Source organism: Sciurus vulgaris (genome assembly GCF_902686455.1).
Source record: "Sciurus vulgaris genome assembly, chromosome: 18".
NCBI lineage: Eukaryota > Metazoa > Chordata > Mammalia > Rodentia > Sciuridae > Sciurus > Sciurus vulgaris.
This window is the reverse complement of record NC_136479.1, coordinates 21,052,738-21,080,115: the sequence shown is the minus strand read 5'-3', so window position 1 is coordinate 21,080,115 and position 27,378 is coordinate 21,052,738. Positions and strand designations below refer to the sequence as shown.

The following is a 27,378-nucleotide window of genomic DNA, read 5'->3' as shown; positions in this document are numbered from 1 at the left end:
GGAATCAGGAGCCCTCGGCGTGAACCCTGGCTTTGCAGTTCCTGCTGGCTGGAGTACTTAGCACCTGGAACTTCTCTTCCCTCATTGTAAAGATGGGGATGATGATGATCGTTGTTCAGACATTTAATGAATGTTGTTTAAAGAATGTGTAAGGTTGGTTGGTGGTGGTGTTAGTGAACACCCTCCTCAGATATGTGCCAGATGGAGGGAGACCAAGAGGAGAAATTCCACTTGAGAGGGTGGTTTGGATCTCCAAAACCTTTTTCCTCTGCTGAAGCTTTAAAGAATTTTGAACATTCTAAATCAAACATTGGCATTCTAAGTTTAAACATTTGTTCTTTTGTTTCCAAACATCATTTTTGTGATTTCAGAACAGCTTCTAAATTGCCATCATGTCAGGTCAGAAACTTTCTTACACAATAGTGGATCATGTTTTTATTGAAGTAATTGTCTTTTTGAATAAAATTCTTCAAAGAGAATCTACTTCCTGCAAAATGTCTTTCTTATACACCAAACAGGCATCTTTTGGTTCTGAGATTGTGCCTGATTTTCCTGATCAGTGGCAGATATTTCTTCATATTGCTCAGGCTTGATGAGAGATAAACAGAAAAAATGATTAATATGAAAATGCTTTTTTTTAAAAACAGTAGGAGGTGTGACGAATAGGGTTCTATTGAGAAAGCATGTGCTAGCAGATGAGTGACATTAAACGTGCAGATCATTACCTTGTGAAGGTTGTACCAAGAGACAGGACCTTGATATTTTAGGCACTGAGTAGATAAATGGTCTCAGTGATGATGATGGTAGCAGCATGTAATGGCAATGTTACTGCCACTGGACTGTGGTGGTGATCAGGGAGTTGCTCGACAGAATCCCTGAAGAGGCTGAAGGCCTTTATCCCCTGTAGATGTTGACCTGGCTGCCCAGGCATCTATCACCTGATATCACAGGTGGCCAAGTTGCTGGCTGACCACTTCAAACCCTAGAAATTTTCTCACTGATTGTTTGATTATCCTAAAAAAGCCCCCCCCCCCCCCGCAGCCCCCTGCCAGATACACATACAATATTTTTATAACACCTTTTAAAAATGCCTTTAAAAAATTAAACAGAAAAAGGGAAAATCCCTCAAAGCTGGTCTGGATTTATGCTGTTAAATAGTAACCACCATCTGGGAACTGCCTCTTCTGTCAGACACCCCCTCGTGGTGTAAGGTGGTAGACTGTAAAGAGGCGAGTATTGAGTAGTTCACTGCGGTGCACAAAACATTTGAACTTTGGTTATATCACCCTTACATGACACAGTTGTACAAGTGTGTGCTCCATAGCTTTTAAATGACAGTTTGAAAGTTGGCATCACTGCTTCATGTTTTGAGAGCCCCAGTTTGTCAGAGGTGTGCTATTTTGTTGGAGCAGCTGATAAAAAACATTGGCTACTGGTGATCACTGCATTTATTTTAGCTGAGAGCCTGCAAATGTGATCAAATGTTTTTCAGCTGATAAAATATATGGGAGTTGTTTTGGAATCACATTTGTGGCTTACGCCAGAATTTCAGAAGCAACTGATCTTGCAGGAAGTAGTCAAAAAATGTTTTCTTGGTGTCTTAAATGGGAAACATAGGTGTGGTTAAGTCACAGAGGCAGCACTTAGTTCCTGTCCCTTGTGGTTCAAAGGTTTTGCATCATTCATCACAACAAAGTGGAAGGCATTGTAAGCTACAAATTTAGAAGCACAAATGTACATAGATTTATCTTTGGTTCTAGGAGCTTGGAGATGGAGTGCTGCATGTTCCTTACTCAGAATGCTTAAGTGTCTTGATCAGAGCTGTGGAGACTTTAGAGTACTTGAGTTGCAGCATTAAAGGGATGAACATTCTATTGAACAAAGTTGCTATTGGGACAGATTGTCCTGATTGCCTTTCTGAGCTGTCCTATGTGGAAAGGTGTAGGTTTCAGGTTTCTTTTCCTCATTTGTCCTTGGGGGATGGTTGCACCTTCACAAGCTCCTGAGAAAATGGGCCGAGCCAAAGTGTGTAACATGCCTTGGGTGGTGGCTGGTACTCATTAAATGGTATTGCCCCTCTTCCCCTTCTCTCTCCTTCTTCTCTTTACACTTACCAGCATGAAGGAGGCACCTGTGTAGAAACTTACTTTTACAAGAAGATGAGGAAACCTGTGTGTGTGAAGCAACCTGAAGTTACTGAGTCATGTCCTGTGAACCTTTGTCACAAGCATACTGGCAAGTGCTGACCACGACCAGCACAGGGATTTTGAGTGACATTAGATTTCACTGTAAACAAAAAGTGCTGCTTTCTTTTTGGAGTGGATTATTCAGCGTCAGAGAGGAAGTGCTGGTTCTGCACATGACTAGATGTTTGGAGTACATGAGGGTTAGAACATGGCCTTCTAGCTCCTGCCAGGAGAAATTACGTTATGTTATCCTATTTATTTTATTTTCTGCTAGGAGAAATTAATCCCGCAGATTTCCCCAGAGAGCAAATGATGAGATCTTATTTATTTTATTGAGCCGAAAAAGCCATCCAGGATTATGCTTCTGTCTTTCACCATTTCTTACTTGGAGTTTTGTTTGTTACCTATATCCTTTTTGAGTTCTTTGCTCCTTTGTTTATTCATCTTGTATTTATTGGGCAACTACTGTATAGTAGTTGTATACCTTGATATGGATAATTTTATCTAACTTCCAGAACTTTGTGAGGAGTATAGGGTTTTCATCCTTTGGTATATAAGCATTTAATGCTTTTATTAGCTTTATCCATCATATTTTAATGTTGCATGTAATTTTTATTTGATTTAAAATATTTTCTAATTTCTCTTGATATGTCTTATTTCCAAATATTTGGGGGATTTTCCATAGATCTTTTTGTTGCTCTCCTAGTTCAGTCTTAGTATAGTCTGTAAACATGGTCTTTTAAATTTGTTAAGGATCATTTTATTACTCAAGTCTTCTTGCAGATTATTTGTTGTGTACCTGAAAAAAGATGTGTTCTTCTGCTATTGTTGAATGTCCCATAAATATCAGGCCAGGTTGGTTGATAATATTGAACATGTCTTATTTATTCTACTTGTTCTGTCACTTAGAAGTGGGTTCTGCAAGTGTAATTGTGGATTCACTTATGTTTCCTATTCTATTAGTTTCTGCTTCATTTTTTTTTTTTTTTTTGAGATGATGTTAGTTATATGCGAATTTAATTTTCCTCAATGTATCTATTAGTGTTTGACCATAACTCTCCATATGGGTATATTTTAGTGATTACTCTGGGAATTTTTATATATATTCTCTTAACGTGAAAAATTAGTATTTTACACCAGTTAATAGAGAAATCTTACCACCACATAGATTCCTTTTACCCTCCTTTCTTTACTTTGTGATTTCATATATTTATTTACAAACTTTGAAAACCCCATCAGAGAATGTTGAAGGTTTGCTTTTATTCATCATCCATCTTTTAAAGATCTTGGGAGCAGAGAGACAGCCTACTTTATTTACCCAGACTCCTGCCAGTTCTCTTGCTTTTCCTTCATTCTTAAAGTCCCAAGGTTCTTTTCCATATCAGTTGCCTTGACATTAGTCTGTTTGGGCTGCCATAACAAAAGGCATAGCAGATTGTGTGGCTTAACCAGTGGAAGTTTATTTTTTCCTACTTCTGGAGACTAGAAGTCCAAGGTAAGGGGGCCAGCAGTTCATTTCTGATTAGAACTTTCTTGATGGCTTACAGATGACTGCTTTCTTGTGTTCACGTGGCCTTTCTTCTATGCATGTGTGGAAAAAGAGACCTCCTTTGTGTCTCTTCTTATGAGGACGCCAGTCCTATTGGATTAAGATCCTACCCTGTCACCCCCGCCCCCCCCCCCCCCCCACTTAACCATTATTACCTCTTTGTAAGCCCTGACTCCAAATATAGTCACACTGAGGGGTACTTCTAGTGCCCCTTACTTACGAATTGGGGTGAGGAAGTTCAGCCTAACACCTTTCATTCAAAGACCCTCATGGAAGATTGTTATAATATTGCATTAAAGTCATTGACAATTCCAGCATCTGTGATCTTGATATGGGCATTTTGGTTGGTTGTCTTTGTCTAGAGAAATGGTCAGTGTCTGCTTTTCTTTGCTTACCAAAGAAAAGAATCCTTTTGCCTGTTTTTTTCTACCAGCCTGAGGTATGGAAACGGCTTCCATATCCACAGTTGCCTTGTGGTCAATGAAGGATGTTGGGTGATGCTACAGACGCACAACCGTGACTTAGGAATTAGACGTGGAAGAAGCTTTCCTAGAAGTCCCAGTGACCTCTGTTACTATGTCACTGATAACCCCTATCTGCAAGGGAGCCTGGGAAATTTCATCTTCCAGTTGGCCTCAATGCCTTTTGTTCTCTTACTGAGGAAGAAGGGGAGAGTGGGAACAGGGCACGCAGCTAGAGCCCCTGCCCCATCCCTGTGCCCCTCCAACTTTCATCAGACACCTTGGAAGATAAGTTAGTAGATTTTGTAAAAGAATGAACTTCAGCATGGTTCCTAGTGGTTTGATTTTTTTCCAAGTGATGAGTTTTCTTTTTCCTTTTCGGCATCTAGAATTGCCAACTGCTAATAAGGATTTGAGGTCTAGTTTACAGGTATCCTTCACATAGAGAGTCTCTAAATTCCCTTTTTGTTCAGAAAGACTTTATAGATGGCATAAACAGAATCTGTCTATCCTCTTGTCTGCCTTCTGGTCTGAAGATTTTTTTTTCTGTGAGAATGTTTTGGTTTGATATAGCAGTTTATAGTGTGAAACTTTTGTCAACTTCAGGAATTTATGTCATGAACAAGTGGCAAATATAAGTTCTAAGCCTAAGTGTTTGATCTTACCTTCCTGTGAAGTCTTCTGAAGTGGGATTTTCACTCTGTGGGATGGTTGTCCCCACAGGTGTTGCCATTTTTTTTTTTTGGTAATTTTTCTTGCCAGCATTTTTTTCCTGGGTCATGATCACTTGCTGGTCTAGTCTAGGACCACTGCTTGTTAGGTAGTTAAGTCATTTTCACAGAATCATTGGGGGTGAATGGGTAGAGCTTCCATCTTTAAGAAATGAGCTGTTGTGCACATCAAACTCTGAAATGTGCCATTTCAGGAGGATCTGTAAATGGTCTGTAGATTGTGTCTACAGAGTCTTGTCTCCTGGGTTGCATCTTTTAGACTAGATGGATTGTATTTGTTTTTAACTTTGGTTGTCTTCTTGTTCCTGAACTCAATCTGGATTAGATTGGGTGTTATTTTAGGGTACTCTCAGGAAAACAGAAAGCACGCAGAATTATTTTAACAGGTTTTAGAGGACTGAAGAAGCACAAGGGAAACACTGAGGTACACAGATATTCACTACAGGAAGCAGCTCCACCCCTAAAGCTAGGGGCACAAAGGAAGGAGATCAGGGTTTATCACAGTCAGAGGGGTGGGCTCCATCTAGCTGCCTTCTGAGGAGGGCCTCCAGTGGAGGACGGGCTCATTCCTTTGAGAAGCAGGTGCAGCTGCTGCTGGTACCTCTGAAGGTGTGTGCGAGGCTGGTTCTGAAGTGTGGAATGAAGATGGAATCGAACCAATTGCAGCTGCCAGGTGACCACGGCTGGGCAGTACTGCCAGGACAGTGAGCCCACAGGAAGAACGAAGTCTCCTTATTCCTCCTCCTGTCTTGTGTCATCCTCAGTGTTCCTTTTGGAAGAACCTAACAGGCCGAGGAAAAATGTGCATTGCACAGCCTGTCCTTGAAATCAGAGTATGGCGAGTAGATTAGTGTTGAGGTGATTTGCTTTGTGAGTGGGAGCAGTACCTTAACTAGACTTAGAAGCAGTTCAGGACAGGCAAGCATTTAGGCAACATATTTGTTTTCGAAAATGAATGGTTTGTTGGCTCATGTGGTAGCAAATGTGTATAACTTGCTATCTGAGTTAGGTTCGTATCAAATGGGAAATATGCAAACCTAGGAATCTGAGCATTTCTTTGAGAATTTACTGTTAGACACAGATCAGAGGGTCAGGATTTCCCCAGGCCTTTTCCATTGCTGCTTTTAGTTTCTGAATTTTCTTAAAATTGACTGAAGATTAGATTTTGGAGTTGGATGGAACAGGCTTAGTGCCCATTGGTGCTTTGTTTAGCAGGAACATGGGATTTTGAGTATAGGAGACCCGAGTTCAAAGTAGCCAGCTAGCTTTGTGACTTGGGCAATTTATTTGATTTGTTAACTGGTTTCCTCATCAAAAAAGTCTGGATATGATCTACTCTTCACAGCTGTTAAAGCATTGAATCATTATTTAATTGATATTTATATATAATACCTATAATCTCTAGGTTAACTGCTAAAAAAAAATCTTCAGGAATGTATTAGTAAAAGAAATGACAACAGATTTAAATGATATACTAGAAAATATCTGTTTAATGCAAAAGAAGGAAACAATGAAAGAACTGAGGAACATGAGACTTAAATAACAAAATGGAAGAAATGTCTTCCCTTATTAGTAATTATATTAAATATAATGGATTAAATTCTCCAGTTAAAAGGCAGAGATTGGCAGATTCAGACAAATGGTTGAAGTGGAAAAAATGAAAAATATATTATGTGTAAATGATAAGAGAGCTGGGCTAGTTTAGACATAATAAACGTTAAGACACACAAAGAATTACATTATGTAATAATTAATGAAGATATATGGTAGTTAGGTAAATAAATAACCCTGCTCTTGTTCCACTCTCTATGCCCTTACTGACCCATAAACGGAAGCATTGGGAGTTGAGAGCTTCTTGCATGTGGTAGTCCAGTGGGCATCATTTCCTTCGTAGTGCTAGAGGGCTTTTTGAAATCCTGGATTAGGGCTTCCTTTCACCTGATGTTGAGTTTCTCCCTCCCACATAGGTACGAAGATGCCCTGGTCCTCTTGCTCACGGAGGTGTTGAATCGAATCCAGTTCAGATACAACCAGGCCCAGTTGGAGGAGTTGGACGATGAGACTCTGGATGATGATGTAAGCGACGTGCCCTAATTGACCCTTGATCATTGTCATGTGCGTGGAGACTTGGAGCTTTGGAGAATTCTTACACCAGAGCACTATTACCAACTGAATTGTACATTTTAAATTCTTATATCTCTTACTGGACTGTAAAAATTGCTGTACAGGCATTTGTATCAGTATGAACTAGACACGCAACTAGAGAAAGCAGATGTATGATGCAAAGTGGCTTAGTGAGAACTCTGTACTCTTCTTACTTCCCCTGCTTTGCTTTTCCCTTTGCAGTCACTTAACTAGACTTTGAAGCAGGTCTGACAAAGAGTATCTGACTGGATAATGATGGAAGTAGTTTAAGACACATTTAAATGATGAGGCTAGATGAAAGGAAGTCTGTTTTGAGTATATTTTGTATGGCTGATTTTGTTTTGTGTTTGCAGTTTGGGGATGGAACTGAGGGCCTTGTGCATGCTAGGCAAGTGCTCTACCACTGAGCTACTTCTGCAGCTTAAGTTCATCTATTCTGATGTAATCTTGAAGGTATCGATGCTGGTGTGTTCAACATTGATAAGGAACACGTCTTCTAGGGACACAACTCCAGTCCTTCCTCTTAGCAGGCACTTTAGCTGTCGAGTCCTTGGTGGTGTTCTTGGGTTAGAGTGGTGATGGTGCTGAGCACCTTGAGGCTAGCCTGCTTATGTTGGGGAAAAGGGTGCTCTGCTTGGAACCAGATGGCCTGGATTTGAATCTCTGCAGCCTTGGGCAAGGAGCAGACGGAGGGTCTGGTATTGAGTTTCTCGGAGCCATATTTATCCTTATCTTCCCAAAGGGGAATGGCTTGTCTTACTGACTTGTGTTGACAATTATGAGAGGCAGCACATAGGGAAGGACTGGTTGTGTGCTGGAGACACAGAGGATGCTTGGTAAACTTGGGTTTCTTTTCTTTCTTTCTTTTTTTTTTTTTTTCTTTTTTGCTGGGGATTGAACCCAGGGCCTTGTGCATGTGAAGCAAGCACTCTACCAACTGAGCTATGTCCACAGCCCAGGTTACCTTTCTTATTAACTGATTTAGGCTACTGCTTCTTAACCTTTAGCATGGGTAAGAATCACTGGAACAGCTTGTTTAAAACAGATGCTGGTTTTGGGGTTCTGGGTAGGGGCTAGAGAGTTTGCATTGCTGACAGGCCCTTGGGAGAGATGCTGCCCCTCTGGGCCACACATGGTGACCCTGAGATAGTCAGGTGTATGTACAGATACGTGGTAATGGACTGTCTCAGAAGGTATCATTTTCTTTCTGACAGAATAACTTGTTATGAAATAAATTCATCGGATAAAAAAATAATTATAGCTTGACCTGGTTCTGTTATTTTTCATTTCTTCACAATTTTGTTTGAGAGTGAACTTGAGGCAAAAGGGAGATTGGCAAAGAAGATGGCAGGATTCGTTCTGTCTGGGAGAACTGATTTCCTTTGTTTTCCCACAGCAGCAAACAGAGTGGCAGCGGTACTTACGTCAGAGCTTGGAGGTCGTGGCCAAAGTGATGGAGCTCCTTCCCACACATGCCTTCTCAACTCTGGTAACTCACCGTAGGAAGGGGAATGAAGAGTCTAATTACTTGCCTATATCTGTAGCCTGGCTTTTTTACTTACCTGTCTGTACCTTTCTCTCTTCTTTATCACTGTCTTAAAAAAAAAAAAAAAGGAAAAAAAATATGTATACACACACATATAAACATACACAAACATACACACATATGAAGAATAACTCCCATAACCAACCCTCAAATTTAACAAATGTTAACAATGTTGCAAACTATTTTAAGCCAACTTTTAGAAGCCCTGTTTAGTCTTGGATGAATTTTACTGTTGTCTTAATTCCTTCATTGAAAGTTGGTTGGACCACACAGAGGAGTGACATTTTAAAAGTGACATTGCTGAAAAGCTAGCCTCTGTAACACAATCAAATGCTAATTGTGGGCTAATTGCTAGCACTTTCTGCCTGTGTTTGTATATTGGTGTCCTTAGTCATAAGGACCTGTTGCACATACCGAGTAGTGCTTGTTATTTGAAGAGGTTTCATCAAATTCATCTCTTATTCAAAGGCAAAATAACTTCCTGGTTCAGCTTTTACATATACAGCCTGGCAGTATTGTGTCTTATGAAAAGTGCCATTTTGCTTTGCTGTCTGCCCCTCTCAGGCACATATAAGCCTTGTTTTTATCTTAATGATGAATGTAGCAGCTCTGCAAAGAAGGATCCATCTCTGAGTATGAAGTCTTGTCTGCTATATAAACAAGGGAAACTGACTTCAAAATAATTTGGCCCATCTTTTCATGCTCTTTAACAAGGTATACCTGATATTTCTTTCAAGGGAAGAGGTTCCCTTAGATTTGAAGGGAGACATGCCCTGGCTTAGAGCTCTAGAAGGGATGGATCATTTAGGGGCTTTATATTCTCTGCTTGGATATAATAGCCATGCCCCAGCATCCTTTGTTTTAAGAAAACAATAAACAGATATCTTGTTTTCTTCCTTGTTTCTCGTTTTGTATATTAATGGGTGGTTTCAGCCATAGAAACCACCATATTATTGGTATGGGGGGTAAGTATGAGGGGAGTCATCTTGTCTTGGCTGTATGTAAATATTCTTGGAGAAAGTCTTTGATCCTGTCCCTTTCGCCATAGGCACTTACGTTTTACTATTAAAATGTTGTTAAACTGTGCATTAGATTTTATTTTTTTAAACTTTGTTTCTTTGTTTTCAGTTCCCAGTTCTCCAGGACAATTTAGAAGTGTATTTGGGATTACAACAGTTTATAGTTACTTCAGGGTCAGGTAACCAGGTTTTTATTTTCTAATGTAATCAGACATTTAAAAAATTGGACCAATAGTTCGTTCCCACTGCCTTTGCTGTCGTGCGTGACTTCTCCACTGCTGTGCCTCCTCTCCGCTTTTCTCCCTGCTTCTAAACAGAACGCTTATAAAACTCATGATACAGTGAAGCTGCGGGGAGGCAAATGATGAGTTTATGACATTGTATTCCAAGGGAGCATTTGGAAAAGAAGCTAATTTGGAACAGAGGTAGGACTTACTAAAATCCTGAGAATATTTCCTTATGTCCTTTAAAATAGCAAATATGCTCAAAAGAAAGTGACCTTGGACTTCCCTGAGATGTGCTCCTTCTCTGGTTTGTAGAATCAGAAAGACGGGAGTGGGTCAGAGTAGGCAGGGTCACGGTGGAAGCAAGGGCAGGCTCAGGAGCTCTCCTGCTGCAGTGGCCTGGAAGGTGCTCCTACGAGCCTGCTGGAAAGCTTCGGGCTGCATTTAGAGTGCTCACCTGCTTGGGATGTATACTTAGTACTTGTAATTTTGCTGGCAGAATAAAAGCCTCCATTCGTTGAGCACTCCTTAGGTGCCAGGCACTGTTAATTCCCTCAACTGTCCTGGAGGTGTCTGCGTTTTACAGGAGAGGTCACTGGTGTTCAGCGATTATTTTACCCAAAGTCTCATAGCTGGTTAACACTAGTCCCAAGATAATACAACTGTTATCTATAATGAGACATTGACATGAGTGGCATTCTTTTTTGCCAGCTGCATGCACACGTATAAGTCCTACATGCCATCTCCAGCCCCCTGCCCTGCATGTCCTCTACACCATTCCACCCTGCTCTCTCTCCTGCATGGCATTTTCTTACAGGAGTTACCTCTGGCCCTGGCCTGGCCTAGTGCCTGCCCCTCTGTAGTGCCACTGTTGTTCAATGTGGCACCAAGCTGTCTGGAGAGCAGCCATCTCCTGGGTGTGCATATTATTTATGGCAGAGCCTCCAGGGGAGGCCCTTTCTGAGGCTGCCCTTCGTGGTGGCTGGTGATGGCTTGTTTCCATGATTATATTGGCTTCTAAATAATCCAGTGGGCCCCAGGAGGTTGATGGGACACTGTGTGCCCCAAGGCCAGGCCCAGCTTTGTAGATGGGGTAGAACAGCTGACATATAACTCTTTAAAAAGTTACTTTTCAAAACAAACATGCCCATAAATCATATTGCCAACTCATGAAAATCATTTGACTGTGTATAAATGCTATAGATGTTTCCAGAATTCATTCTTGGGACTAATGTGCCCAGGTGTTCTCTTCCTCAGTACTTTTATTCAAATTAGAATATACTCTGGATCCTAAAGACATTCTTGATATATTCAAAAAAATTAAGCATGTACCCCCAAGTTTCCCATTCATAGTTATAGTTGACTTTTTACATTATATTGAATCTGTCTTGAATGAAAATCTGCAGTGAGTCTTAAATCCTTTTTCTGAGACAACTGACAACTCAAGAGTTTCCCATTCTAGAAGGATAATCTGATTTATTTTTTCCCTTAAATCAAATATCATCTATCTGCCCTCATTGCAGCCCATTTGCTGGCAATTTCACAGAGCACTTGGCTCTTCCAGATCATTTATAAATCTCATTCTCAGTACTGATCCTTGGTGCATGCTCTAGTGCAAAACCTCTCGGGCTAGAGAAACACTTACTTCCTAGTTTTAAAATGGGCTTTCTTATCCATGACAAGGCATTCCCTCATGTCTTAGTGGCTCAAATGCCAAGTCTCCAGTGCAGAGGCTATTAAAAAAGTGGAACTGTTGAGCACAGTGTGTTCCCTGGTCCCCAAGGCCACTTACCTCCTCAAACAACAACCTCCTTGCCTCTCAGTGGACAGGTGATGGCCCCTTCATTTCATTTGCATTTACCTTTAGCCTAGCCCTTACTTCTTGGATCTTTGGAATTTGTGTGGGTGGGAGTCAGCCACAGCTCTTCCCCTCTTTTGATACTGTGACCACTGGGTATAGTCCAGAGTGAAAGCTGTAGGGTGTCACCCAGCTCCCCCTTTGATCTTGTTGGAGCATTCAGATTGAGGTTTGCTGTGATTACTGTCACCCTCTGACTGCTTATCTTCTTGCTTCCACAGTAAAGACCAGGCAGACCATGTCATGTCCATGTGGCACATCAGTTACTGTGTGCCTCACGCTCCGGCAGGTCATCCTTTGTTCTGCCTTTCCTACTGTTCGTGGATTACAAAACCTTCCCATTGGTTGTTCTCTTTATATCTGTTGTATATTTGACCTCTGCTGCTCCTTGAGATCCTCCTCACTGAGACGGTGTTTCAGCTGAGTGACCCTTTGACTTTTTTGGTTAGCCATGCAAGTTTTCTTGCCAGAGAGATTGTCTTATCTACAGTATGGAAGATTTCTACTTATTCTTTGTTCTGCTTGGGTTCGTTTATGATTTGTTTGTTCTCTCCAGATGGAATTCCTCAGATGCTGGTTCTCATACCTCTGCCCTCCCTCACCTCCCCCACATGAGAACATTATGCTGTGCTTAACATGAAGACCCTCACCCTCCCTGGCAGGGATGGCCATGGAGCTGTCTGGAAGCACATTTATACTGCTTCCAGATGACTTTGTTTATGGGAGGTAGAATATTTAAAAAGCCTCTGCATGAGTCTGCATAGCAATGTTTTCATCTGGAGCTTCTGTTTTACAGACGTTCTGTGCTTTGGAGGGTAGCAATCTAAGCCTTAGTCAAATGGCAGAAAATGTGGGTAGGAATGAGCAGCTTTCACGCCCCCTCCAGTTTAGTTGGTGCTTTGTGTGATTCTAGTGGTGGGGGACACAGTAAGTTTCTGGAGCAGAGAATTTGATTTGGGGTATGTCCTGCTTGTGTGTTTATCTGCCTTGCAAGTGGAACAAAAAAGAACCTATAATTTTGATGAATGTGAACCATAATTGGCACATATGTATTAATTGAATTCTCTGGAATGCACTTTTGTTCGGGCAGAAATGGTCAAATAGCCGTTTCATGTGGTTTAAACTAATAGTTTAAGACGCACACGTAGCACTTGCAGGCGCTCTTGAATTCGAGGTGTTGTGCTTTGCTGGACAGAATGGGGCAGACATTTTCAGAGGAGGGTGGCAGGGGAATGGAAGGGACCCAAGTCTGTGTTTCATCTCAAGGGGGTTTGCAAGGATGCCACCTGTCTTCCCGTGGTGCGTTAGCAGACTTCGACTTGATGTGTAGTCTTACGTTCTGGGAGGGCAGGTCAGAGCTGAGCTTTGTCACTGGCTCTCTCCTTATGATGCCCTTCCTTGAGTTTTTCTTTCTTTCATTTTCCTGTTCTTTGGATGTGGCCCCCTGTGACAACACCCTGATCAGAGTGTCCCCCTTTCCAGACTTGCCTCCCTTTGGTGGCTGTCACAGGCACGACTGCTGGCCTCATCACCCTGATGTGGGTGTAGGTCCAGGACATCGCTCGGTATTTGTCTGCCATGCTGGCTTCCTCTGCGTAGGTTCTGCCTGTCCATATTCACCTTTAAGTAGCAGAAACAAACACTTGAGGGACAGCATGAGGAAGGCAAATTCCTGGAGACCCCTGTCTTGCTCTAAATGGCCATCTGTTGTATCCAGACACTCACACATTTATGGTCACTCACTGGTACGAGGCACTGTGCTGGCTGCTGGGCGTGGCCCTTCACCATGAGGGGCTTCATGGCTTGTAGTTGGTTGTAGAGTTCTGGGGGAAGAGGGTCAGTGACAGAGGTAAAGGCCTGAGGTGACTGAGGGAGGGAGCTGTGGAATCCAAGGGCCCAGGGCTGGAGCTACTGTTACTGCCCACCTGCCTCCCCCTTGTGACTGAGTAGCAGTCCCCATGGTCTCGCCTTCAGCCTGCGGGTTCCTACTATTCTCTGCTTTGTGGGCATTAGTGTGGAGAGGGATCCAAAGGGCGGGGATCCCTCTCCTCACTAATAAAGAATGTTTTGTCCTTCACCTTAGCATCCGTCCTGGGTGAACATATGTAAAACAAGAAACTTCCAGGTCTTAGAAAACCACCAGTTCTTTCTTATTCAGAGTAGCCATCACATTGAATAGTGCCCCGTAACTTAGCTTTCGTTATGCATTCTACCTTAGCCTTAAAATAGTGAATTGAATGTAGCCTTTTCCCCATTTTAAGTATGGGGGGACTGGGACTTAGAAGGGCTCATGAGGCGGGGGTTGGGAGTGGCAGGGATACGTGTCCTTTGAATGCCAGTCCTGGCTCTTCATTCCAGTCTGTGCCACCTAAAAACCTTCTGGGTGTAATGTGTGATGCACCCTGTTCTTCTGGCAGGGGATTGCTATCTGCCATGGGGATTTTATTCTGAGAGGAGGCCCTGGGCAGGGCAGCAGGTTTGGAGCCTCAGACCTAGCTCAGAACACAGTGCTGCCCTGGAAACAGAACCCAGGTTGGGCAATTTCTGCCCCCTGCCCCCATGCCTGTCCTCATATGTAAAGTTGGTGGCGTCCACTCTTATGAGGATCAAGAGGGAGCAGGCCAGGCTCTTACACCCAGGCTATCTGTCCTTCCCTGATCCTGAGGCAAGCGGAGCCGGGCCCGGTTTCGCTGCTTGGTCCTGGAGGCGTGGGTTGGCCCCACGCCACTGATCTGGACACTAAAGCGCGTCCTTCCTGTGAAAACCCAAGGTGTTGTGTTGCAGGACACAGGTTGAACATCACGGCAGAGAACGACTGCCGGCGGCTGCACTGCTCCCTGCGCGACCTGAGCTCCCTGCTGCAGGCTGTGGGCCGCCTGGCCGAGTACTTCACCGGGGATGTGTTCGCTGCGAGGTTCAGTGATGCCCTCACCGTGGTGGAGAGGTAGGCTGGCTGTCCCGCCGTGGGGCCAATCCTTCTCCAGAGCTGTTTCACCCACCTGCGGGCGGGGCGGCTTATTGCCACATCCCGTCCATCAGCTCTGCCACATGCACGTCAGCCTCTCTGAACTCAGGCCCCTCATCTGTAAAGTGGAGTGGGGGTAGTTTCTTAGAGGCTTATTGTGAGAAGATAAGGCCTTAGCACGGCGTCTAACAGTCCCTAACCATAGCTGTTATTTTTATTGATTGTCTTGTATATAGATGTAGAGATAGGGTTGAACTCAGAGGAAAGCAGAGCAGGTCAGTCCCCATGTCTTTACTCATAGGATCAAGCCACATTAAGGGGACAACATAACTATCCTAAGAGCCAGATGCAAGAGGTATGGGGCTTTTCCTGGTTGGTCTCATCCCATCAGGGTCCTAAGGAATTAAAGCTGGGCGGCCTCGAGGCCTGGCCTGAGGGTTGGTTTCAGCCTTTCGCCAACAGGCTCCTTTCATTACAGCCTCCCCTGGGGTTCCTTGAAGCAGTGTTCCCAGATGCATTTTTTTTCCTACCTGGTCCTCTGTACACACTGGACACTAAAAAGCCAGATGTAAGCAAGAGGAGATTTAGATCATTTCAGGATAACTGGTGAATTGATTAGATTCAACTGGTGGATGTGGCTCCAACCTGAAACCCAGCACCTACTGCTTTCCTTGGTGCATTTCCTTATAGCTGTAAGACACAGGGAAACTGAGCCCAAAGAGCTTCGTTACCTGCATACCAGATTTTGAACTGTTACATCTTAGCTTAAAAGCAGAGATTACACTCTATTTATCAAAATGTATAAGTGCATTCTATTGTCATGTGCAACTAATTAGAACAAATAAAATTTAAAAATTTTTAAAAAAGCAGAGATAACTAACAATTTAAACCCCTTTAAAGGCAGATGAATGTTAATTTATAATAGGCTGGTTGTGATGGCTATTATAGGCATGCTGTAACCCTAGTGACTTGGGAGACTGAGGCAGGAGGATCATAAGTTTGAGGCCAGCCTCAGCAATGTAGTGAGACTTGCAGCAACTCTGTGGGCCCTGTCTCAAAATAAAAAGGACTGATGATGTAGCTAAGTAGTAAAATTCCCCTGAATTTAGTCAATTGCCAATATTAAATAAATATTGATAATATAATAATAAAAGCATCAAATAGTAGGACGTTTTCAAAAAAAAAATTTTTTTTTTTTTTTTTTTCCGATTTTTATGTTATTTAAGTCTTTATTTGAGAGACGAGGCCATTTTACTGGTGAGTAAACTGTGGCTCAGAGGTGGCAAATACCTTAGTGCACATGGCTTGCAAGAGGGATTCTGGCTCCAGCTGTCGAGCTCTTTCCATTCTACAGCATTTCCATTTCCAGAGTTTGTCGTCTTTCTCCTGTATGAGGCCCATTTGCACTGATGTTTAGTGGGGGTAAGACACATTGAATTTACTCTGTAAGCAGTCAATACTGCTGTCAGTACTCTGTAAGCAGTCAATAATGTGTCTGTCAGTTATCTTTGATTGGCAGAGATCCAAGTCATTATTTTGTAAGTCCTTATCTATACATCTTTCTGCACTGCTTAGGATTGCAAGCCTAGAGTTGCTCACTGTTTTGTCTTTATATAGAACAGAAGTCTCTTCTCTGGCCACAGGATCTTACTACTTGGTGTGATTAGCAGTGTTTTCACTTATAGGTTACATAGAACAAACCTAATGTGAAAACCGGGAAGCAGATATGTTAAAAGACACATTTAGAAGTCCATTTTTAGTGTGAAACAGGAGTTGCACATTGTTACAGTGCTTACTGATAGGGAAGTTTCGATTCCAGTTATTACCCGCACTTTCTAGACCTTCAGATGAAGAACTTGGCTCTTCACCCTTACTTTCTTGACTGCCCTCCAGTCCTGAACAGTTTGTGGTTTTTTGCTTGGAATAAAGTCCTACATTTTCTCCTGTCAGGGAGGAATGTTTTCCAGTGTGGGCCTTCATGCATCAGTCCTAGATGCTTTGTAAAGATGCTGCTTTCCAGACCACTCCTCATCCGCAGAATCTGCGTGTGGGGTGGGACCAGGCAGCTGGCATTTGTAGCACGTGCCCAGGTTTCCACACAGAGTAGGCCTAGGGCGCCTAGGCAGTGTGTGGGTTCCCCTTCATGCAGAGGCCTGCCTTTCCTCTTTGGGGAGAGAGGTGCTTCCCATTTTCTAATGGAGCTGGCTGTTGGTTACTATGGTTAATGGTCATTTATACCCAGTGAGCCCTTAAGCAACCCCATGGGCTTGCTTGGACTTTAGAACACCTTGGTTTACCCTAGAAACATTTGCTCCTTTCTCTTTCCTCCAATGTTTTATCATAAACATTTTCAACTTTTCAGAAAGGTTGAGAGACTTGTACAGGGAATACCCATATCTCTACCTACCACCCTGATTCTGCAGTGGACATTTTGCTGCATTTTCTTTGTTATATGTACATCCATCTGAAACATGTCCTTTTAAAAATAATTTAAAAAGAATGGGAGTGTGGTTCAACAGTAGAGAACTTGCTTAGTATGTGCAAGGGCCGTGGGTTCTATCCTTAGCACCATAGTCAAACAAAATTTTAAGTAAAATCTGAATTGGTTTGAACCTTACAGATTTTATGGAAAGGTCTTTGTCAATCTATGTAGGTAAATTGTCAATAGAAGAAGCCTGCTTTAAAAAATTTTTTTATTCTCATTTATAAAAGCATTACATATTCATTGTAGACCATTTGGAAATACAGAAAAATAGAGGGGAAAAAAAATCATCCATAATCTACCTACTCCATCCTACCCCTAAAGCAGGTAGTGCCAAGAGCACATTCTGACTTTCTTAATAGATACACATTTGAAAACAAAATTAGGATATTTGTATGTGTGTGTGTGTGTGTGTGGGTACATAAGAGCCTTACACGTTTTGAATACCTTGAACGTATGGCATTTATACTTCTAGGCATGGTTTTTCGTGAATATATCCCATTGTATTATATCCTTTGTGATGGAGATTTATTTTGTTTTTAATGTAAATGATGCTTTAGTAAGTATCCTCGTTATATAAGTCTTCATGGACATTCCAGATTATTTTCTTGGGTAAAAAAATTGAAGGTCTGATGTTAATTTCTTTTTTGATGTGGAAAAACAGTCCTGTCCTGGGGCTTCTCTTTGTTGATGCCTTGCTAGTTTTGTCCATTTTGGTTCCTAAGCTGCTCTTTCTTACCTGCCTCTTTGCCACCAGGTTGGTCAAGGTCACTCTGTACGGGTCTCAGATAAAACTGTACAACATTGAAACTGCTGTGCCATCGGTATTGAAGCCTGACCTCATCGATGTGTAAGTGTAGAGCTCGGGGTCTGCGCCTTCTCGGGGCCCCTCTTACTCCAGGTCACTCTGTAGGAAACAGGAGCAGGACAGCTGCTGCAAGAAGGGGGGATGGGACTCTGGCCCTAGAGAGGAGGGATTGCTGGGGTGTAGGGCTGCAGGAGTAGCTGTGAGCACGCTACGGCAGGAGAAGGGCCAGAAGGGACGGGCTCCTCGAATGCCAAGAATGTCGTCCTGCCCATAGCCCATTCACTGAAACTGAGGCCTGTGGACAAATAGCAGTCTTCATTCCAGATGCTTCCATTCAGCAAGCAGCAGAAACCAGCTGGCTCTTCTCAGAATTTAATTTAGTCTGACATCACCTGAAAATGGTGTCAAATCCCACAGGTGAACTCGTTTCCAGGACTGTCTCCTCCCTGTCCTCCTTTCCAATGCCAGAGACAAGCCCCAGGTTGTCTTCTGTGCTTCTGCCCAAGTTGGCAGTAAGTTGTGGTTCCCCCACCTTCTGGTTTGCAGAGTCTGCCTAGTGTGGGTCACAGAACTCGGGGAAACACTTAGGCTACTGGATTATTTGTACAGGGCATTACAAATTTTACCAGCAAACACTGGATGGGGAGGAGCACAGCTTCCCTGCGAGAGCCTCCAGGCATTTGGTTCTCTCGAAGCTGGTAGAGCCCCCACCCAGTGCTTTTCGTTTTTTATGGGAACCTCATTAGGAGGTGTGAGTGTTTGAATCCTCAGAGTGACCTCCACTCCCTCTCCCCACCTCAGAGGTTAGTGGGTGAGGCTCAAAGCTTCAACCCTCTGAGCAAATGGTTCCCTTGACAACTAGGTTCCATCCTGTGCCCATCTAGGGACTTTCCAGAAATCACCTTACTGACATATGCTCAGGGGTGTTTGAGAAGGCTTGTTATAAATAACAGAAGATTGTCTTTCACTACTGGGAAGCCGTTGGAGGAACCCAGGACAAAAGGCCAAATATTTTTAAACAAAGATACTCTCATTGCTCTAATGGATAAAACCAAAACACATGTATTATAACATCCCTGAAAGGTACAGAAGAATACTTGGGGAATGCATTTCTTCAGAGATTCTGATTTTGGGAGGATGGTGTAGGCATTTATTTGATATTTGCATATTAAACCAGAACTTCAGATTGTTTTGAAAGTAGACATCCAGGGAGTGTCCAAGGAGACCCTGGAGAAGGGAACCTCAACTCAGGATGACAGGTTCCTTGACGATGTGATGAAAAGTATCTGAGCTGGCTTCAGATACCGAGCCCTGCAGGTTCATTTAGGAAAGCAAGGCTCACACTGTTGAAGCGGGAGAGTGCGAGGCATCCCTCAGGCTGAGTGTTGATATAGTGGAACAGTGGCTCAGGGCTGGACTGAGGTGGGGTCCTGGCCTTTGCCTCATGGTGCTTTCTGCAGACAAGGAGGACCAAGGACTCTGACTGGATTGCTCAGGACCCGCTTGTTCTGCATTCCAAAGTTCTATGGGCACTTCTCTTTTAAGACTTGGTTCATCTTTCTTTCTCTATACCCCCAAATTTTTATCTCATGACTATACTTTGAGGAGCTATAGCCACGGGAAGCCATCAGGAGAGTGACATGGGAGGGATGAGAACTGGAGATGGGCCCTGTCCCAGAGACTGCACTGCTCAGAAGGCTGGCACTAGACTAGAGCAGGCATCGGCAGCTACCACAGCAGAAACAGCGTTTCAGAGGACAAGTTGACGATAATTTAAAGATCTTAATTGCCTGTTTTGGATTCTGGACTCAGGCCATACTTAATTCCATAAAGTAAGTGTTCCAGTGAGCTAAGCAGAGAACACTGGTTTTGTAGACATAAAGGATTGAAGAAAAGAAACAACAAAAAAACAAAGTGGCTTGGTCATTTCGAAGTTACTGTCCTGTAAAATTGGGAACAGAAGACAGAACAATGGAAACATAACTGATTAGTTCACTTCAGGTTACCTTTTTTGTGTAAAAATTAAGGCAGAGAGACTTGATTTTCATGCCATTTGAAACCAACTTGTTTGGGGAATTTGACTGTTCTACCTAATCCTGAATTCTAGGACTGGCAGGTAAATAGCTTAGTATCAGCCTGGTGATGTGGAACTTGAGCTTGAGTGATTGCATTATGGTTTTTAGCCTGGTCTGTTGGACTAGTGCAGGAGCTTAGTCCAAAACAATGGCCTCCTGTGATTTTCTTTTTATTAAATGTGAGTTTTATTGGAACACAGCCATGCCCTTTCATTTGCATATCATCAGTGGCAGCAGAGTTGAACTGTGAGACAGTATGTGGCCTGAGAAGCCCAAAACAGGTACGCTGCAGTTTTTACACAGAGAGAAGACCGCTGGTTCCTGTTGTAGAGCGCTCTTGAACTACAAATTAAACAAGTGAAATTAAAAAAGAATCTTATTTACTATGGTTTTAAACTTTTCTCCCTTAATTTTTGCTTTCCTCTTTGAGAATTAGAGAAAGCTGGGGTGCATCTCCTGGGGGATGCCAATTTGCTCATGAACACCACAGCTTACAGTTTCAGGAAGTTTGAGAGCCCCCTTTTTTCAGCTGTTAAGAAGCCCCAAATGTGCTAGACTGACTGAAATTCTTAGATTTCAAAGACTGACTTTGATGTCCTTCCTATTTAGTTTTGGTGCTTAGAACTCCAGGTAAAATGATCAATGGATTCTGAATATAAAACATAAAGTAATTTCTTGGTCTCTATGAATTTCAAACTCCCAATTGGCTATCTATTATTTTATCTTAGGGTACTTTGTACCTTTTCTTACTTCTTATTTTGATAAAGTTCAAACCTATGGAATATGGTAAAAACAGAATAAATGTTCTTTTTGAGCCATTTGAATGTAAATTGTAGATAACATGTCATTTCACCCATAAATCCTTTAGCATGTTTCCTAGGAATGAGGTCATTCTCCTGCATAACCATAATACCATTGTTAACACTTAAAAATTTCAATGGATACAGTAATATAATTTGATAGTCCATATTCACATTTCCCCAATTGTCTCGTGTATGTGTGTGTGTATACGTGTATCCATCCATATGTGTGTGTGTGTGTGTGTGTGTGTGTGTGTGTGTGTGTGTGTATGAATTTTTGGATCCAAGATCTAACTAATGATGAACTACACATTAAATTTGCCCCAGATAGTCTAAAACAGCTCCCCCAATCATGCATGCGTTCACGTATGTGTGTGAGAGAGAGACTTTTGGAGATCCAGACCTTATTTATTCATTTATTTATTAAGAGTATCCTACAATCTTGCTTTGGCTGGTGGTTCTACTGTGTTGGATCCAGGTCAGACATTTTCACCTAGACTCCCGCAGCACATCAGGAGGCACTTATTGCCAGTCCACCCTACAGCCGTCAATACCAAGTCTGATCTTAATGAGGTGTCTGCCTGCGTCCTAGCTCTGTCCACTGAAACAAGTTTCAGAAGCAGTGACACCCCTCAGCAGTGCACCCCTCATGCCCTGACCTTGGTTTATAAAATAGTGTCTCCAGCAAAAGGAGCCAGAGCTCCTTGGAGAAATGGTACGGGTTTGGGGCAGCGATCCTAGAGAATCTTGTTCATCAGTGAATGGGGAAGCTCATGGTGAATGTTGGGAATGTGTGAGGAAGACATGTGGAGCTGGTGTGAGACCAAGAAATAAGGTGATAATAAATTATACCATATTGAATAAAAAGAATGCATGCATCCATATTGATATTTTAAAACTATGTCATCTCAAAGTATCATCCTACAGAGTACTTAGTAGTTATAGAAATAGGAGAGGTTACATTAGGTATATGGCAAGCTCTTAGATGCCTCTCCTTGGTGTAGGATATATGGCTTATTTTCTTGGGTGAATTATAAGCTTTGTGATGTATATTTTATTACATGTCGGATACAATGCATCCTTTGTAGAAACCAAACAATCTTTGCTACCTCAGTTATTCTCTAGCCAGATGTATGTGTGATGGAAACTTAAACCTTGGAATCTTACATCAAAGCTTTATTTATAAAACTACAGTAGTTAGTACTTACCTGAATCTGCAGCTATGGATGTTAAATTTTTACAAGTTCTAAAATTTAACTCTTTATCACTTAAGTGTGTTGATTTTGTCCCTATAATTTACGATCCTTTCAAGTGAGCTCATGTATGCCAGAGACATTTACTGTCATTTGTGTTCTAGGCAGTGATGGCCATATGCACATGACTCATATTTTAGTTTATAGGTCCTATAAACAGGTAAATGATTTCCATGCTGTTGCCATGTCCTGGGACAGCTAGCACAATGGGTAGGTTTTTTTGTTTGTTTGTTCGTACTGATGTTTGAGCCCAGGGGCACTTCACCATGGAGCTACATCCCCAGTTCTTTTTATTTTTTGTTTGGGACAGGGTCTAGGGTCTCACTAGGTTTCTGAGACTGGCTGTGAACCTGTGATCCTCCTGCCTTGGCCTCCCAGGTAGCTGGGATTACAGGATGTGCACCATGATGTGCCCAGCTAGTGGGTGGAATTCTTATCTCTGTGGGAACAAGCTCTGTGCTAACGTTTGTTCGCCTGACCCTTTGGATCGCGTTTTCTTGCCTTTTCACAGGCATGCTCAGTCTCTGGCTGCTCTCCAGGCCTACTCCCACTGGTTAGCACAGTACTGCAGTGAAGCCCATCGGCAGAACACACAGCAGTTTGTGACACTCGTCTCCACCACCATGGATGCCATCACGCCTCTGATCAGCACCAAGGTTTGAAAGAGTGAAGACTACACTTTGTATCTGTTTCGGTCCTTGTGTCCATGAATTGTTTACTATAAAATGAAAATATTACACAAAGTTCCACTGATAATTCTTACTGCTCTGATGTTAGCTCGTGTTGTTCCTTTTTAGTAGTAGTCCACGTGCATTCAAGTACTGCGGTTTTCAATTCTCATAGTCCCACATGATGCATGCTTATTATTGTTCAAGTTCACAGAGTAAGAAGTTTTGCTGTCCTTTAATCCCTTCCTTGAAACACTTTCTTCTCAGGGTCAACATTGTTAGCTGCAGGTTGTATATTATTCTAGACTTTTTTCTATTTTACATACATAAGTGAAAGTTTGTAGGTAGCTAGAGACAGAGCTACTTTTGCCTAACAGCCCCCGCTCCCTTCCTGCTTTTCTTTCATGGGATTTATTATTTTTCTGTTGATGAAAGGCTCTCCCTTTATGACCCATTTCTTTTATACACATTAGTGGGTATGGTTTCCCATAAGTGGGGTTACTGAGTCAAAAGTTATATCTATAGGAAGTTGGACAGTCCTCCAAGAAGATTTCCAGTTTGTTACTAGACTATACAGATACTTGTTTCTCATTTTTTTAGTGTAGTTTTAATCACGCATAGCATTTTGTACTTTTAACAATATATTGTTTTAAAAAAATAATAAAATGTATTTTTTCTATAAATTTATGTTGTATTTATAGTTATAATTTGGAAAAGAGCTGTAATATCCCCTTGGGAGTGTGTTCCATAATTGGCCTGGCTGTTGCTGGACTTTATGGTTGCTTCCATTTAAAAAAAAAAAAAAAAAAAAAAAAAAAATTTCTGAGATGCATGCATTCATGAATGTAGCTTTATTTTTTTAGATAATTTCCTTAGACTAAGTAGAGATCATGGTGTTCAATGTTGGAATATTTTGTGGTTCTAGGAAATAATAGTGATATTTCTTTCCTCAATAATTCTGTGTGCCCTGCCTGTGGTATGCTATGATCACCACAGCTTTAGCATTAGATCCTATCTATAAAAAGTTTTCTTGGGGCTGGGGGCATAGCTCAGTGGTAGGACATGTTTATAACATGCATAAGGTCCCAGGTTCAATCCCTAACCTCCTACCTCCAAAGTTTTCTCTTTTGTTAATTTGAAAGTGACAGTAATACCTAAACCCAAGTTTTGATAGGCATGTGGAGGTGAAGGAAGCAGGTGAGATGAGTGTGATTGATGAAGTGCAGATAGGAATGGTCGAGAGAAATCTTGGCTTGGTTGGAGCCAGAGGAGTGAGATGAGGAAGGAAAACTTAGATGACATACCAGGGAGTGTCCAATGGGATGTGACAGCTCCCAGGGAGCCACTGTAGATTCTGAGCTAAGAATTGATTGAGTTCAGAGATGCCAGTTACAGTGAAGAGTCAAGAAGAAATGATACTGACTTGAGGGCAAGAGCTATGGATGTGGCAAAGACAGGAACCCTGTTGCTGATCGTCATCTTGGGAAAAATTCTGTAGGTAGAGCCTAGGTGGTATAATTTGGCAGCCAAGAACCAAGTTCAGCTTGTGGCTGCCTCAGCAGAGTTCTTCTGTCAGTCACATAGGGGATATAGTGAGCTAACTTGTCCTTGTCCATTTCCAGGTCCAAGATAAGCTGCTGCTCTCCGCGTGCCACTTACTGGTCTCATTAGCCACCACTGTGCGGCCTGTCTTCCTGATCAGCATTCCTGCAGTGCAGAAGGTGTTCAACGGGATCACAGATGCCTCTGCCCAGCGACTTATTGATAAGGTGAGACCCAGGACACCCTGGGATCCCCATGCCATGTGGCTGAGATCCAGGGAAGCTGAGGAAGAAGGGGAAGGCTTTGTTTTTGCTCTCAGTTTACAGGCCATGCCAATACTGACATGCCTCAGTGGTTCATCTGTTGCCCTTTCTAAGGCAGACAGGGCGCCAGTCCAGATGTGGAAAAGTTCTTCCCAATATGCATACAGGTTTTGCTACTTTGAAATTTCATGATTTGGCCAATGCCATGAAAATCCCCTTGTGTTCTTTTTGGTTGAAACCAGTCTGGTTTACATTGTTGGTATGGGTTGAGAAGCTCCAGGCAAGTGTATTCTCTAGAAAAAGAAATAAAAGGGGTTGGAGTCAAGGGTCGTGGAGGCAGATTCTTCAGAGTGTCTGGATGTGAGCTCATGCTGGTGAGTCTTCTCCAAGGCTGTCAGAAGGCAGTGGCCGAGGGCCTTGCTAGATGCCATGTCCTCAGTGGGACTTACCCTCTGTAATGCTCAGGTACCAGGTTAGAGGGGAAGTGTGACCACCAGTAAGGGTTCTTGAGGTCAACCCTGGGGCCTGCTAGACTCAGACTTGGGGTTATTTCTGCTTTTCTTTTTCCTGCTGGATTATCTTGGAGTTGGACTATACTGACTCCACTTAGGTTATTAAAAAGGAACCTGGGGAACTAAGCTCGAAGTGTGGGGTCCTTAAAGCTCTGTCAGGCACGGCCACCTGCTCAGGTGCTCTTTGACCTCTCACAGGTGCCTTTGGTTGGGTCTCTTGCAGGCTCAGGTGCTGGTGTGCCGAGCACTCTCTAATATCTTGCTGCTCCCGTGGCCAAACCTTCCCGAGAATGAGCAGCAGTGGCCTGTGCGCTCCATCAACCATGCCAGCCTCATCTCTGCACTGTCCCGGGACTATCGCAACCTGAAACCCAGTGCTGTCACCCCCCAGAGAAAGATGCCACTGGATGACAGTAAGTGATCTCTGGACAGGGAAACCCCAAGGAGGTCAGCAGTGCAGGCATGACTTTTCCCTTATGGCAAATGAGCTTTGTACTCATTTGAGCACGAGGTGATTCACTTAACCTGTGTCCACAGTCACATGCTGCTGAGCCAGACGTGGGTAGTAGGATCTTGCTCGTCCATAGAGCCCAGCTAGCACACCAGATGGACGCATTTCCACAGACTGTCCCTTCTCTTAACTAAAGTGTAACAAATGTTGGAGTCCTAAGGAAGATACTCTTGGAAGATGCTCGAGGGTGCTATCAATAAATACCACAGAGATTATGGATCCATTTCAGATACTCGTACGCAAAGAAATATAAGAACTGTCTTGTGAGACTGGTTTTGAATCTTGTCCCAAATAAAACTACTTCAGAGGTTTTGGAAGAGGTTTCTTCACAAGTGGTACTTGAAGTTTGGTTGTTAAAAAAATGAATTGGGGCTATAGTTTAAATAAAAAGCGACAGGTTTCCCTGAAAAATGTTTCTGAAATATTTTTAAAATAAAATAATAATGTCATTTATGAAATGTCAACAATGGTTTGTGAAATGTCAGATAGTAATAATACTTGGCATTCTTTTTTAAAGCATTGTTTTTATAAACAGCTCAATATGTTCTTTGTACAAAAATAGTAGAATAGTATAAAGAAGGAAATTCCTTAATCTCACTAGCTCTAATATTTTTGAAAGTAACCATTTTAACTGTGCTGTGTATGTCTTCCTTTTTATACTTTTAAGTACATTTGCAGTGACATGGTAGATAAATGTCGCTGATGTGTGGAGGGCACACTGTGTACGAGGCTCTTGCCTTCGTGATTTTATACCCCTCAGCAAATCTGCCATGTCTAGCCTCGGTCTTCAAAGTCTGACATTTCTGATTTTGGTTCTAAATATTTTTTAGATATTCATTTAATTTTCATATTAGCTGTATGAGTTAGGTACTGTTAATTATTCTGATTTTATCCATGAGGAAACCAAGGTACAGGAGGATTAAGTAGCTTGCCTAGGAGGGTACATGCCGCTGTTGTGGAATCCTGTGAGGTTTAGCGGTCGTCTTTCCTCTCTTCATCTTACGAGGTGTTTCTATCAGTCAGCACAGGCTAGGTTATGCTTTGTGGTAGCAAAGAGTCCCAGCAACTTAGTGGATTATTGTGAGGAAAAAAATGGTCTTGCTCCTGTATAGCCTGGGTCAGGAAGACCAGGAGGTAGATCACTTGGGCTCCAGGCTTCTGAGCCTCCCCTTTGGTATGTGCTCACACTGGGAAGGGCACGTGGGGGGAGGCGGAGCAGTTCCTAAAGCTCTTCCCTGAGAGTGACACACATCACTTCACTCTGCATTGGTCTGAGCAAGTCATGTGGCCATGCCTCACCCTCAGTGGGCACTTGGAATAGCCACGTGTACTAGAAAGAGAGGAGCGGCTCTGTTTTTTCCCTCAGTGAACATAGTTGAAAACATGGTTAACTGTTTTTGAGTGTGTCAGGCACTGAGTGGAAAGCTCAGTATACATGATTTCATTTAGTCTCTTCTGTGACCCTGTGAGGTGTAGCTTGTATCCTTATTCCATAGTCACAAAATGAAGGTCGAGTTTTCTTCTTTCAGCTTTATATCTTGAAAAAATTTGAAAATCTACAGAGTAGTTGAAAGAATAAGAAAATGAACAACTATGTCTTTCACCCAGATTCACCAGCTATAATAGTTTTGCCACACTTTTGTTTTCTTCCTCACAACACTTAAAAAAAAAAAAAAAAAAAACAGATATTTAAATTAAATTGCAAACTTCATGTGCTTGAATACCTAATCTTTATATAGAACAAAATACTCTATGTAACCAGAACATCATTAGCACAGCC

General features: G+C 42.5%; 1 protein-coding gene across 2 annotated transcripts in view; it reads left to right on the top strand.

Annotated features, from left to right (window-relative positions):
* XPO6 (exportin 6) overlaps positions 1 to 27,378 on the top strand; it is a 100,768-nt gene that overhangs the window by 62,036 nt on the left and 11,354 nt on the right. Inside the window, exons 10-17 of one of the 2 annotated variants that reach the window (XM_079121459.1) lie at positions 6,895 to 7,003; positions 8,472 to 8,561; positions 9,747 to 9,816; positions 14,504 to 14,663; positions 17,924 to 18,016; positions 22,614 to 22,758; positions 24,393 to 24,539; positions 25,311 to 25,500. In XM_079121459.1, the coding sequence (XP_078977585.1) occupies positions 6,895 to 7,003; positions 8,472 to 8,561; positions 9,747 to 9,816; positions 14,504 to 14,663; positions 17,924 to 18,016; positions 22,614 to 22,758; positions 24,393 to 24,539; positions 25,311 to 25,500 (1,004 nt within the window). Of the gene's footprint in view, positions 1 to 6,894; positions 7,004 to 8,468; positions 8,562 to 9,746; positions 9,817 to 14,503; positions 14,664 to 17,923; positions 18,017 to 22,613; positions 22,759 to 24,392; positions 24,540 to 25,310; positions 25,501 to 27,378 lie in introns of both variants that reach the window. The other variant, XM_079121458.1, reaches the window with a different exon arrangement.